This window comes from Pteropus medius, unplaced genomic scaffold (assembly GCF_902729225.1).
Source record: "Pteropus medius unplaced genomic scaffold, Ma_sr-lr_union100, whole genome shotgun sequence".
NCBI classification, from domain to species: domain Eukaryota; kingdom Metazoa; phylum Chordata; class Mammalia; order Chiroptera; family Pteropodidae; genus Pteropus; species Pteropus medius.
The window spans coordinates 18,151,924-18,165,788 of NW_024349798.1; the positions used below are offsets into that span (position 1 = coordinate 18,151,924).

The 13,865-nt window shown below is 39.6% G+C and overlaps 1 protein-coding gene across 3 annotated transcripts in view; it reads right to left on the bottom strand.

Annotated features, from left to right (window-relative positions):
• The window catches only part of NLRP3 (NLR family pyrin domain containing 3), a 38,832-nt gene that overhangs the window by 1,836 nt on the left and 23,131 nt on the right, over positions 1–13,865 (bottom strand). For 2 of the 3 annotated variants that reach the window (XM_039885554.1, XM_039885553.1), the window contains 2 exons: positions 2,783–2,953; positions 2,109–2,279 (listed from right to left, as the gene is read on the bottom strand). In XM_039885554.1, the coding sequence (XP_039741488.1) occupies positions 2,109–2,279; positions 2,783–2,953 (342 nt within the window). The remainder of the gene's footprint in view (positions 1–2,108; positions 2,280–2,782; positions 2,954–13,865) is intronic. The other variant, XM_039885555.1, reaches the window with a different exon arrangement.

A 13,865-nucleotide genomic window follows, 5' to 3' on the forward strand; every position in this document is an offset into this window, starting at 1 on the left:
CGGAGGGGGGGTCCTCATGATGGGACTGGTATTCTCATAGGAAAACCCCGAATGCACACTCTGTACACCTCTAGAGGCCATCTGAGGACATGGGCCAGCTCTTCTGCTAGCTCAGAAGAGAATTTCACCAGAAACCCAATTAGCTGGCACTGTGATCCCAGACTTTCCATCCTCCAGAACTGTGAGAAACAAATGTCTGTTGGGCAGGGTGCCCAGTCTGTGCTGTCATGTTGTAGCAGCCAAGCCAACAGGACACGGTGGCTGCTCCATGGACCCCCAGTCTGCTGTGAGCCTGTCCTTCATCTCCAGAGTGCTCTTCAAGGCTGTGTCGGTGACCCCTCATACAGCAGTGTCTCCAGCTTCACCCTGACTAATTCCTTCTTTTGTTCCTCTATTTCTCCTAGCTCTGGGAATTTGGGCTTTTCCTGCAGCAAATACGCTCCACTGTGTCTGCACAAGGATGCAATACTGATTCAAATTTTTATTTGTTCAAACCTCCATTCTAGTTGGTTCTTGGCCTTGACATGGACAAGGACAGAAGTCCCAGGGCTAACAGAATTTATATTCTTGGGGTAGGCTATAGATAATAAATAAGCAAGAAAATGACACAGCATGTATGATAGTGGCCAACAGTATAGAGGGAAATATGAAGAGAAGAGGAAAGAGCACGCTTTTCAGTGGAATGGTAAGACACTCACACAGAAGATCTTAACGCAGATAATTTAAGCATATGCAGGAACAAAACATGCAGATATTAAAGGGGAGAGAATTTCAGGCAGAGCAAACAGCAAGTGCAAAGTTCCAGAGATGACAGTGTTTTTTGTGAAACAAGGAGACCAGTATGAGTGGAACAAAGGAGCAAAGGTTAGTAGAAGATGGATTTGCAGAAGCAGCAGGAATTATCACATGGGATTTTGACTCTGCCATGAGCATTATAGCTCCGACTCTGAATGTGATGGGAAGTCACAGGAGCATGCTGGCTCATGTTTTAGCTGCACTCTCCTATCTGCTATGGCAAGAAAAGTAGATGCAGAGTAGTCTGGCAGAATGCCACCAAAACAAACCAGACAAGAGATGACGGTGGCTTAAAACAAGAGAAAAGCCATGAGGCTGGCAAGAAGTGGTTGGTGAGTGGGCCTGCTGTGAAAGCAGAACAAGCAAGGCATGCAGTGTATTAGCTGTATGCAGAAGGGAGGGGAGGCGCCAGGGTGAGACCAGGGTTTTTTGGCCTGAGCAAATCAGATAGTCACCACTGATTGAGATGCGGAAGAAGCAGGTTTTGAACAGAGTGGGGACAGCACAGGTTTGGACTTGGACTTGTAAAGTTTGAGGCTTGTGAGACATCTATGAGGAGAGGTAGAGAAGCATTTGGACGTGGGGTTCACAGGGATATGAGTTGAGGGGCAGGATATATACCTGGTAAGGCTGGAAGGCAGACAATATAAACAGGGGGGAGAGTGTAGAGAGTCCCAGGGACTTGACATGTAAAACTGGACAATGAAAAGCTGAAAGGAGACCAAGCAGAAACAGCTGATTAAGTAGGAGAAACTCTGGAGAAGAGCACGTTGCGAAGTGTGGCCCCTGGGCAGGCTGAAGCCATGAGACATGGGATACCTCAGTAGCATCACCGATGGCAGAAGGGGGCCAGTAGTCCCAACACACTGCACTGGCTGACTAATTAATTTCTTATCCTGGGGTTTCTGGAGCACTACCTTTCCATTTAGAAATCCTCAAATAGAAGACCAACGACCCCCCTCCCCCAATGCCAAGACCTTTGTGATCAGAATGAACCTGGTCTAATTCTACAAACTAGAAGCCCTCACACAGAAATAGAATTCCACTTGGCTACTGTAATTGGAACTAATGTTTATTTTAGGAATATGCATGAAAAATCTTTTCACACCCAGCTGAAACTTAAATATTCTACATGTCTGGATGAAGTGAATGTGTAGCTTATGATTCATCCACCATACTAAAAATATCTGCAACACCTAACCCAGGCCCACTCTCACCCTGAGTGCAAAGACCCATCTTGGATTTTGGTCACTGGCCTCCTTTTCCCTAGAATTATGAGCCCCACCACCCACACCTCTGCAGAGCACACTTACTGCAGGCTTCTTAGGAGGCAGCCCTGCTGCTTCAGCACCTCGCAGAAGAGCATGACTCCCAGGTCACCCAGGTCATTGCTGTCCAGATTCAGTTGCCGCAGGCTCTGGCTGGAGGTCAGAAGCCTGGACAGGTCCCAGCAGCAGTGTGAGGTGAGACTGCAGTTGTCTAGTCTGCAAGAAGGAGGGTGATTTAAAGAAAATGCTCCCTCCCACCCCCCAGGTCTCCCAGATTTTAGCCTGTAACACTTCAACTGCAGAAAAGCATAGGAGTGACAGGATCAAGGAGCATGGGACCACTGTATGTGCCCATGGTGCAGATGAGAGTGATTTTGTGCAGTCTACTGGGTTATGCAGATGAAACTAGTAATAGCAGTTTGTGAACTGTTTTTTTTTTTTTCCAAATTCTATATCTCCCTCTAAATTTCTTTAGAACACAAGAGCCATACCACCCTCATTTGCGCAGGAGAGAGATTTTTGGTCATAGAACCTCCTGTATTCACCTTCACACCATCTAGAAGTAGACTCCTCCCAGCTCCATGACCCTAAAACAAGCCAAACCCTTGGAGGACACCATCAGTTCTTTGATACAGATTATCTCATCATCACTTCCCCAGTCCTCCCCCCACCCCTGGCCACCATGTATTCTCATCATCATGATAAGTGAGGGGACTTACTCCAACATCTGAAGCTTGCAGTTGGGGTGCAAGAGTCCCTTACAGAGCAGCTTGACCCCCATGTCTCCCAGAGCATTGCCGCGTAGGTAAAGGTGCGTGAGATTCTGGTTAGCACTGAGCACTGAGGACAGAGCTGAACAACAATCTGACGTGAGGCCAGAACTCACCAACCTGTAGAAGGAACAGAGCAAAGAGTCCTCAGTGTCCAGCCTTCCTCAGACACAGCACAGCTATCTAACTGCAGGGACCTCATCTTACCTGAAAGCTGCACCCTTCAACTCAAAAGTCAGGAGCCAGCAACCTAAGAAGATCATAATTCCCTGTCTCTGGTCTCAAGAGAGAGACAAACGATGGCCTCAGCAGATGCTATGCTGGGATCAGGAGACAAGGCAGAATAGAATCAAGACTCCCTCCATGGCCCTCCTCCTTCTACACGTGTTCTCTCTGGCCATGCACACCCCTCACAACCACTTCTTCCAGAAAGACACCCAGGTTATTCCTGACCAATAACTCTCACAACATTGCAGGAACCTACCTTATTTGATCCTTACACCACCAAGCAAGGGGTAGTGCAAACTGTAACCATGACATACCTTTTACAGATTAGAAATCTGAGGCACACCAAATTATGTGTTTTTCTTAAGGCCAAAGAAAAAGCATGTGGTGCAGCAGGGACCCAGACTTAAGCCTCTATCACCCCCTCTGCTGCCCCTTCTGTCCACGTCATTCTTCCTTCTGCACTTCCTTTTGACTCTTGCACCCCAACTGTAAGTCACCTCTCAGAGCATAGAGCCCCAGCTATGCATTACACTCAGTGTAGTTAAGATTTTTGGATATACTATTCTTGGGCCAAGTTGAGCATATTTTCTTACCCAACAAGAGCATGAGAGCTCCAAAATAGAGAGCTGAGTCACCCTCACATAGAACTTCAGAGGATAATTCACAGACTACAGAAAGGCAAACATGCTAGGCCTTCAATGGGCCTTGACTTAAGAGCATCTCATGCAATTACATTTCTTCCTGCCAGAATCCTTAGCAAGCACATGTTTTTAAGCTCTAAAATGTCCTCGAATCAAGAAAGATAGAAACACAGAAAGAAGTCCTTCCGACAATGTGGTATGAACATATGATCTAAAGTAAGCAGGAGTACGTACTCACCCATTCGTCTCCATCTTCCCAGTCAAGCATGAATCAGAATGAAAAGCATAGAGTAAGCAAGACCAAGAGGGATGTGAAGCTCAAGAGGGACGAGCAAAAACCAAAACAAGTTCTGAGTGGCTCTTAGGAAGTTTTTGTTTCCAGCTACAAAGAATCTTATCAGAGGGTTCCTTACCAAACATGCAAGAGGGATTTTCAGGATTACTGGCTGTTATGAACCTAATGTTTGTGTCCCCTCCCCCATCAAATTCATTTGTTAAAATCTTAACCCTCAAAGTGATGGTATTAGGAGGTGGAACATTTGGAAGTTCTTAATAAGGTCTTGAGGGTGGAGCCCTTATCATGGAATTAGTGCCCTTATAACAGAGACCCCAGAGAGCCCTCCTCACTCCATTGCCATTGGAGGACACAGCAAAAAGGCAACTGCCTGAAAACCAGGAAGACAGTCCTCACCAAGAACTAGATCTTCTATAAGAAACTTGATCTTGGACTTCCAGCCTCCAGAACTGTGAGAAATAAATGTCTGTTCTTTAAGCCACCCAGTCAATGGTATTTTTTATTATAGCACCTCAAACAGACTGAGACACTGGCAAAGATGAAGAACATTCCAGAAGACTGGAGACAGACATCCAAAAGGAAAAAAAAAAAAAAGAATATTTTGAAAGTTACAGAATGGCAAGCATCACCACTCTTTCCAGAAAAGAACTAGAGAGGATGATGAGACAGCACAGTGAAGTAGCAGCAGTTACAAGCAGAAAGAGAGGTTGTTAAGAATAAGTCACACCTGAATCATCAAAATTTTGGTAACCACTGATAGGTACATGGAGCATGTAATGAAAAGATTAACAAACTAAGAGTAGCTTTTTTGAAAAGATAAACAAAACTGACAAATATTTAGCCAGAAAAATCAATTAAAAGAGAGAGAGAGAGACAAGACCCTAATCAATAAAACTATAAATGAAAGAGAAACATCACAATTGATACCAGAGAAATATGAAGGATTTTAAGAGGCTACTATGAACAACTACAACCAAAAAACTGGGCATCCAAAAAGAAATAGAAAAATTCTTAGAAACATACAATCTACCAGGACTGAATCAACAATAAATAAAAAATCTGATCAGACTAATTTACTAGTAAAAAAAATTGAATCATCAGTCACACAAAGATAAATACCATACAATTTCACTTAAATGCAGAATCTAAGGAACAAAAAGAACAAACTAATCAAAAACAGACTCACAAATACAGAGAACAATCTGGGGACAGCCAGAGGGGAGGGGAGTTGGGAGCTGGGGAAAACGGGATGAAGGGTTAAAGAAGTACAAGTTAGTAGTTGATAGATTGTCATGGGGATGGGGAGCGCAGCATAAAGAATGCAGTTAGCTTTAATGTAATGGCTAGGTGTAGAGCCAGAGGAGAGAAAGAGCAATTAGAGGGATCGTTTTATAAATTATATAAATGTCTAACCAATGTACTTTATACTTGAAACTAATAAAATAATTATTTTTAAAATTTGAAGCAATAATCAAAAAACTCACAACAAAGAAAACCCAAAACAAGATGGTTTTAATGATAAATTTTATCAAACTTTTAAAAAGAAATTAATGCAAGTCCTTCTCGAACTCTACCAAAAAAATCAAAAAAGAAGGAACACTCCCAAACTTATTTTATGAAGCCAGCATTACCCTGGTATCAAACCCAGACAAAAACATTAAAATAAAACTATTCTATAAATAAATAAATAAATAAATAAATAAATAAATAAATAAATAAATAAATAAATAAAAAAAATTTTTTAAAAAAGAACACTATAGGTTGATATCCTTGATAAATATACATGAAAATATTCTCAAGAAAATATTAGTAAACCAAATTTAACAGCACATGAAGAGGATAATTTACCACAATAAAGTAAAATTTATCCCTGGGATGCAAGGATGTTTCAAAATATACGAATACATAAATACAATACATCACATTAATACAGCAATAGATAAAGATTATGTGATCATCTCAATAGATGCAGAAAAACATTTAACAAAATTCAGCATCCATTTGTAACAATCAATAAATCTGGTATAAAAGGAACACACCTCAACATAATAAAAACCACGTATGACAAGACCACAGTTAAACACCATATTCAGTGGTGAAAGCTTGAAAGCTTTTCTTAATGAACAATAACATGATGAGTATCTATTCTCACCACTCCTATTCAACATAGTACTAGAAGTCTTAGCCAGAGCAATCAGACAAGAAAGAGAAATAAAATTTGGAGCAATAATCAGATTTGGAGAGAAAGAAATAAAATTGTCTCTATTTACAGATGATATAATTTTATATAGAGAAAATCCTAAAGACTCAACCAAAAGAAAACTTGTTAGACAAGTAATAACAAATGTTGGAGAGGAAGCAGAGAAAAAGGAACCCTCATACAGTGCTGGTGGGACTGCAAATTGGAAAACAGTATGGAGGTTCCTCAAAAAACTAAGAAATGATCTACTATATGATTCAGCAATCCCTCTACTAGGTATTTACCCCAAAGACTTGAAAACCCATATCTGAAAAGATATTTGCACACTGATGTTCATAGCAGAATTATTTGTAGTAGCCAGAACATGGAAGTAACCAAAGTGTCCTTCTATAAATGATTGGATAAAGAAACTGTGGTACATATATACAATGGAATATTATTCAGCCATAAGAATAGATGAAATATTGCCATTTGTGACAACATGGATAGACCTCGAGATAATAATGCTAAGCAAAATAATCCAGACAGAAAAAGTTGAAAATCACATGATATCACTTATATGTGGGACATAAACATAAAAACAACAAACAAACAGGACAAACAAACAGAGACTCAAAAATAAGACAAAAAAATAGACTAGTGATTACCAGAGGGTAGTGAGGGAGTTGGGAGAGGGAGGTAGATGGGGTAAAAGGGGTCAAATATGTGGTGACAGAAAGAAATCTAACTATGGGAGGGGAAAACACAATGCAATATATATACATCTTACTGTTAAATTGTACACCTGAAATTTACTGAATTTCTTTAATCAATGTCACCAAAAATAATAATAATAATAAATTATTTTAAAAAAGAAAACCTGTTAGATTTAACCAATGAATTTAGTAAACTTGGAGGACATTAAATCAACATGCAAAATAATAAATTATCTGAAAATGAAATAAAGGAAATTATCCCACTTATAAGAGCATCAAAAATAATAAAATATCTAGAATAAATTTAACCAAGGAGGTGAAAAATCTCTACCCTGAAAACTATAAGACTTTGATAATAGACATTGAAGAAGGTACAAATAGAAACGTATACTGTGCTCATGGATAGGAAGAATTAACATTGCTAAAATGTCTGTACTACCCAAAGCAATCTAGATTCAATGCAATCCCTAACAAGACTCCAATGGCATTTTTCACAGAAGTGTAGAAAACAATCCTAAAATTCTTGAAGATCCTGAATAACCAAAGTATTCCTGAGAAAAAAGAACAAAGTTAGATGCCTCACACTTCCTGGTTCCAAGCTATACCATAATAATTAAAACAATATCATACCGGCATAAAAACAGATACAGACCAATGGAATGGAATCAAGAGGTCCAGAAATAAATCCATGCCTAATATTTGAAAAGAGAGCCAAGATTATACAATGGAAAAAAAGACAGTCTCTTCAATAAATTGTGCTGGGGAAACTGGATATTCACATGTAAAAGACAGAAACCCTCAAAATATTCTTTGTAACTATGAGTTTTTCTGTTTGTCACTATGCTATACAACTGAAACTAATATATTATTGTATGCTAACTATAATTGGAAAAAAACCTCATTGAATAGTACACTGTAAATATGAGCAACTAATTATCTATTATACTTCAATTTAAAAAGTAAAAAAAAAAAAGAATGAAACTAGACCCCTATATTATACCACTCACAAAAAAAAAATTAACTCAAAATGGATTAAAGACTTTAATCCAAAATGGATTAAAGACTTTAAAAAAGGAAAAAACCTCCTTGACATGGGTCTTAGCAATGATTTTTTGATGATGACACCTAAAGCAGAAGCAATAAAGTCAAAAATAATCAAGTGGGACTACATCAAACTAAGAAATTTCTATACAGCAAAAAGAGTAATCAATGAAATGAAAATACAACCTGTGGAATGGAAAAAATATTTGTAAACTATATATCTGACAAAGAATTACTATCCAAAATATATTTTTAAAAAACTCATACAACTCAATAACAAAAAGAAAGGAAAAAAAAAATCAAACAGATAATTCCATTTAAAAATGGGCAAAGGACCTAAACAGACATCTTTCCAAAGAAGATACGTAAATAGCCAACAGGAACATAAAAAGATGTTCAACATCTCTAACCATTAGGAAAAAGCAAATTAAAACTACAATGAGATATCAACTCACACTTATTAAAATTGACTGCCATCAAAAAGAGAAGAGAATAAATGCCGGTGAGGAAGTAGAGAAAAGGTACCCTCGCGCATTGCTAATGGGATTATAAATCAGTGCAGCCAGTGGAAACCACTGTGGTGGTTCCTCAAAATTTTAAAATAGAACTACCATATGATTCAGTAATTGCACTTCTGGGTACATAGCTGAATGAAATAAAATTACTATATTGAAGAGAAACCTTATGTTCATCGTTACATTTTTTACAATAGCCAAGATATGGAAATAACTCAAGTTACATTGATAGATGAATGGATAAAGATGTCTCTCACACATACACGTATACACACACAGAAATACTATTCAGCCATAAAAAAAAGAAAAGAAAAGAAAAAAACTCTGCCATTTGTGACAACATGGATGGACCTTGCAGGCATTATGCTAAGTGAAATAAGTCAGACAAAGAAAGACAAATATCATATGATCTCACTTACATGTGGGATTAAAAAAAAAAAACTTAAACCAGACTCACAGAGTAGAAAAAAAAATCATATTTATGATTAAGATAGGTGCAGGTGGGGGTGGAGGTGGGGAAATTGGATGAAGGTGGTCGAAGGTACAAACCTCCAGTTGTAAGATAAATAGGTACAAGGAATGTAATATACAGCATGATCACTATGGTTTTTACTGCTGCATGATGTATTTGAAAGTTAAAAGAGTAAACCCTAAAAGTTCTCATCAAAGGGAAATAAACATTTTTTGTAACTATATGAGGCAAGTTTTTCCTCCAGGAGCTCAACCAGGTCCTCGAAGTAAATATTAGAGAAAAATCCTTCATGTTTTTAGCAGGGAGAGGGGAAAGCAGCCTTTTAAAGCACACCAGAGCACAGCCATTATCAGAGCCCAACTGACCCCAGGGAGGGAATCTCTGGACTCCAGCCGTCCTGTTTCACAGAGGCAAGGAAAATACTGAGCAGCACATTCAAAATGTGGAGAAGGCACAGTGCAGAGGCTCAGGCTCGGTAAAAACTGAGGCCCAATCACGGGCTTATAGAAGGCTTTCCACCCCCACCCCACGATACTACAGCCCCAGTGGCCAAGTTACAGCTCTTCCGTTTACCCAGTGAAGCACATCCAGCTATCAAGAAAAAAATCACAAGATATTTTAAAATGCAAAAACCAGAGTTTGAATAGACAGAGAAAACATCAAAACCAGATTCGAATATTACAGGAATATTAAAACTATCAGACCAAGAATTTAAAACAACTATGATTAATAAACTAAAGCTCTAATGGATAAAGCAGACAATATGCAAAAACAGAGAGACAATATAAGCAGAGAGATGGAAATTCTAAGAAAGAACCAAAAACAAATGCTAGAGATCAAACTTACTGCAACAGAAATAAAGAATGCCTTTGATGGGATGGTTAGTATACAGGAAATGACTGAGAAAAAAGTCTCTGAGCTTGAGGACATTTCAACAAAAACTTCCAAAACTAAAAAAATGAACAGGAAAAAAAAGCACAAAATAAAAAAGAACTTCAAAACTACTATAAAAGTGTTGTATGAGTCTAACATATGGGAATTCCAGGAGGAAAAGAAAAAAAGGAACAGAGGAAGTATGTAAAAACAAAAATGACCAAGAATTTTCCCCAAATTAATGTTGGACTCCAAACCATTGATCCAGGAAGGTCAAGAATACCAAGTAGGACAAAACACAAAGTGCAAAATGCAAAATGCAAAATGCAGAAAGAAAAGCCCAAACGAACAAACAAAAAACTATAGCATAACATTTTTAGAATAACAAAAATAAAATATAAAGAAAAATCCTGAGAAACCAGAAGAGAAAAATAACACCTTAACTATTGAGGAGTTAATTACATGATTTTCCCTCAGAAATTGATCAAAAAAGAAGAAAGTATTAAGAGAAAAAAAACTGAAATTCTGTAACCTATGAAATTATCCATCAAAAATGAGGTTTCACCCTTGTGCACTGTTGGTGGGAATGCCATGGAAAACAGTTTGGAGTTTCCTCAAAAAATTAAAAATAGAACTACCTTATGACTCAGCAGTTTCACTTCTGGGTATTTATCCATAGAAAACCAAAACACTTATTTGAAAAGATATATGCACCCTTAAATTCACTGCAATGCTACTTACAATAGCTAAGATGTGAAAGCAACCTAAGTGCCCATCAATGGACAACTGGATAAAGAAAAGGTGATACATATATACAATGGATATTAGTCAGCCAGGAAAAAAAAATGAAATCTTACCGTTTGCAACAACATGGATGAACCTAGAGGGTATTGTGCTGAGTGGAGTAAGTCAGACAGAGAAAGAGAAATGCCATATGATTTCACTTATATGTAGAATCTAAAGAACAAGACAAATAAATAAATACAAACTAAACAAAAACAGACTCATAGATACAGAGAACAAACTAATAGTTACCAGATGGGAGGAAGGTTGGGGGGGATGGGTGAAAAAGGGGAAGGGATTAAGAAGTACAAATTGGTAGTTACAAAATAGTCACAGGGATGTGAAGTACAGCACAGGGAATACAGTAGATAATAGTGTAATAGCTGTGTATGGTGCCAGGTGGGAACTAGATTTATCAGGAGTATCACTTCATAAATTATATAAATGTCTAACCACTATTTTGTAAACATGAAATTACTAGAAAATAATATTTAACATTGACTCTAGCAGAAAAATTAAAAAAATTAAATAAAAATTAAAAAGTCATTTCACAGCTAAAAGAAATGTTTCTGGTCATATGGTGGAATAGGGAAACACAGCACTCTCCTCCTCCCATGACCATATTAAAATTACAAGTAATTATAGAATGATCGACCTGGAGAACAACCTGAAGTCTAGCTAACCATAATTCCTACAAATAAGAGTATAAAGAAGAGGCTACTTGGAGGCTGGTAGTGGGTGAAGATGACACACAGGCTGGCCCCACATCCACAAGTGATGGTTGAGAATTGGCAAAGATAACTGAGCTGTGGAGGTCCCCCTAGATGAGTGAGGGGCCCAAACCCCACACTAGGATGTCCCTGCCCAGGATTCCAGTGCCAGGAAGAGGAACCCCAACAAAATCCAGCTGTAAAAATCAGTGCGGATTCCAACAATCTGGCTGAGACAGAGAGCAATTGAAAACCTAGACATCCCTTAAAGGGCCCGCGCATAGACACACTCACTCGCAGGACTCACTCTGGGCTCCAGCAGAGGGATAGAAGCTCAGGAGGTGCCAGAAACATACAAGGAGGGTCTGGCTTCAGGATGAGAGCTGAAGTAACAGCTACCAATGTCCTCGTGTTGAGTCCTTTCCCCAGCTAGCCAAATATGAATCTGTATTTGCCTGGTGAGATATGCTCACTCCACCCCGGTAACTTCCTGGGACCCTGCCCCACCCCACACTATCGGCAGGGGGCTCCTTTATCAGCACCAATAGGCCTCAGCTCTCATGCACCCAAAATCACTTTCAGTGGCAGACAACAAGCCCCCATATGAACTGCAGTATTTCTTGAACAAATCTCAGAGTTCTGTGGGACCAAATTGGTCAGGACCTGGCCTCGGTGTGAGCTGAGACTTTTGAGAGTGGCCAAAGGCACAGCAGTGGCACCAAATCTGAATCTGCACTAACCTGAGAGACACAGCTTGCACAACATTGGTCACTCCCTGGATTCCTCTTCACCCAACTCACATATCACCTGAGGCTCTTTCACCTGTTGAGCCTTACAGGCAGCTAGCAGGGATCCTCAGCCCTTAAAATGCCCTGAGCCTTTTGCTAAGCTGCCCCAGGCCTGATACCAGTGCCAGCCAGCCTCAGTTGGCAGCATGGCCTGTAAGTCCAACACAGGTAGTGACAATGGATGGCTTTGTAGCTCCTAACAGGTAGCCCTGGGTATCTCACAGGTAAGGGGTGACCTTGGCCTGAGTGGGAGCCCCTCCCAAGTGGCCCCAGAACTGACACACACACAGAGGCTGGCTTCAGGCCACAACATAACACTACCTGATTAGCCCCACAAGCCGCACACCCAAAGGGTGGTCTCAACAGGCACATGAGCCTGCTGGGGCAAATGTCATTTACCGGGGTCAGCCCCACACCACAGCTCATAGGCTGTCCCCACAACCAGTCAGCCTGAGAGTGAATCCCACCTATTGGCATGCTAACAGCAAGCCAGGCTAAACTACAACAGGAGTGCACACACAACCCACACCAGAGACACAATTGGAGCACCAGGTGCAGGTCATTAGGGAGACTGAACCACTGAGCAGCACAGGGCACTGCACCACTGAGCAGCACAGGAGACAGCACCACTGAGCAGCACAAGGCCACCTGGCAAGACTGGGAGATGTAGCAAATCTACCTAATACGTAGAAATGAACACAGAGAGGCAGAAAAATCAGGAGACAAAGTAACGAGTCTCAAAAGAAAGCACAGAAGAAAAGTCCAGAAAAAGAATTTTAAAAAATGAAGGCAAGCAACCTACCAGATCCTGAGCTCAAAACACTACATAATGAACTTAAGGAAAGAATAGATATCTCAGTGAGAACTTCAACAGAAGGATAGGAAGCATAAAGAAATATAAAGAAACCATAATAAATAGTCAGAAATGAAGTATGCAATATCTGAAATAAAGAATGCACTAGAAGGAATCGGCAATAAATTAGATGAAGCAGAGGACTGAATTCGCGATTTGGAAGATAAAGTAGCAGAAAATACCCAATCAGACAGCAACACACACACACACACACACACACACACACAGAACTAAAAAAAAAATAAGGATAGTTTAAGGAGCCTCTGGGACAGTGTCAAGCATACCAACATTCACATTATAAGGGTACCAGTAGGAGAAGAGAGAGAGAGTAAGGAATTGAAAACCTATTTCAAGAAATAATGATAGATAACATCCCTAACCTGGCGAGGAAAATAGACATACAAACCCAGGAAGCGCAAAGAGTCCCAAACAAGAGGAACCCAAAGAGGCCCACACCAAGACACATCATTAAAATGCCAAAGGTTAAATATAAAGACAGAATCTTAAAGCAGCAAGAGGAAAGAAGTTAGTTACCTACAAGGAAGCTCCCATATGCAGGCCAGAAGAGAATGTCATGAAATATTCAAAGTGATGAAAAGGGAGGACCTAAAACCAAGATTACTCTACCCAACAAGGCTATCGACTAAAATTGAAGAGGAGATAAACATTTTCTCAAAGAGGAAAAAGTAAAACAAGTTCAACGCCACCAAACCAGTATAACAAGAAATGTTAAAGGGACTTCTGTAAGAAGAAGAAAGAAAGAAAAACATAATATAAATAATAAAATGTCAATAACTATGTACCTATCAATAACCACTTTAAATGGAAATGTATTAAATGCTCCAATCAAAAGACATAGCATAGCAGATGTGGTTGCATAGTGTAGCAGTTAACACATCTGCTTTACACACAGAAGGTCCTGGGTTCATGCCCCAGTG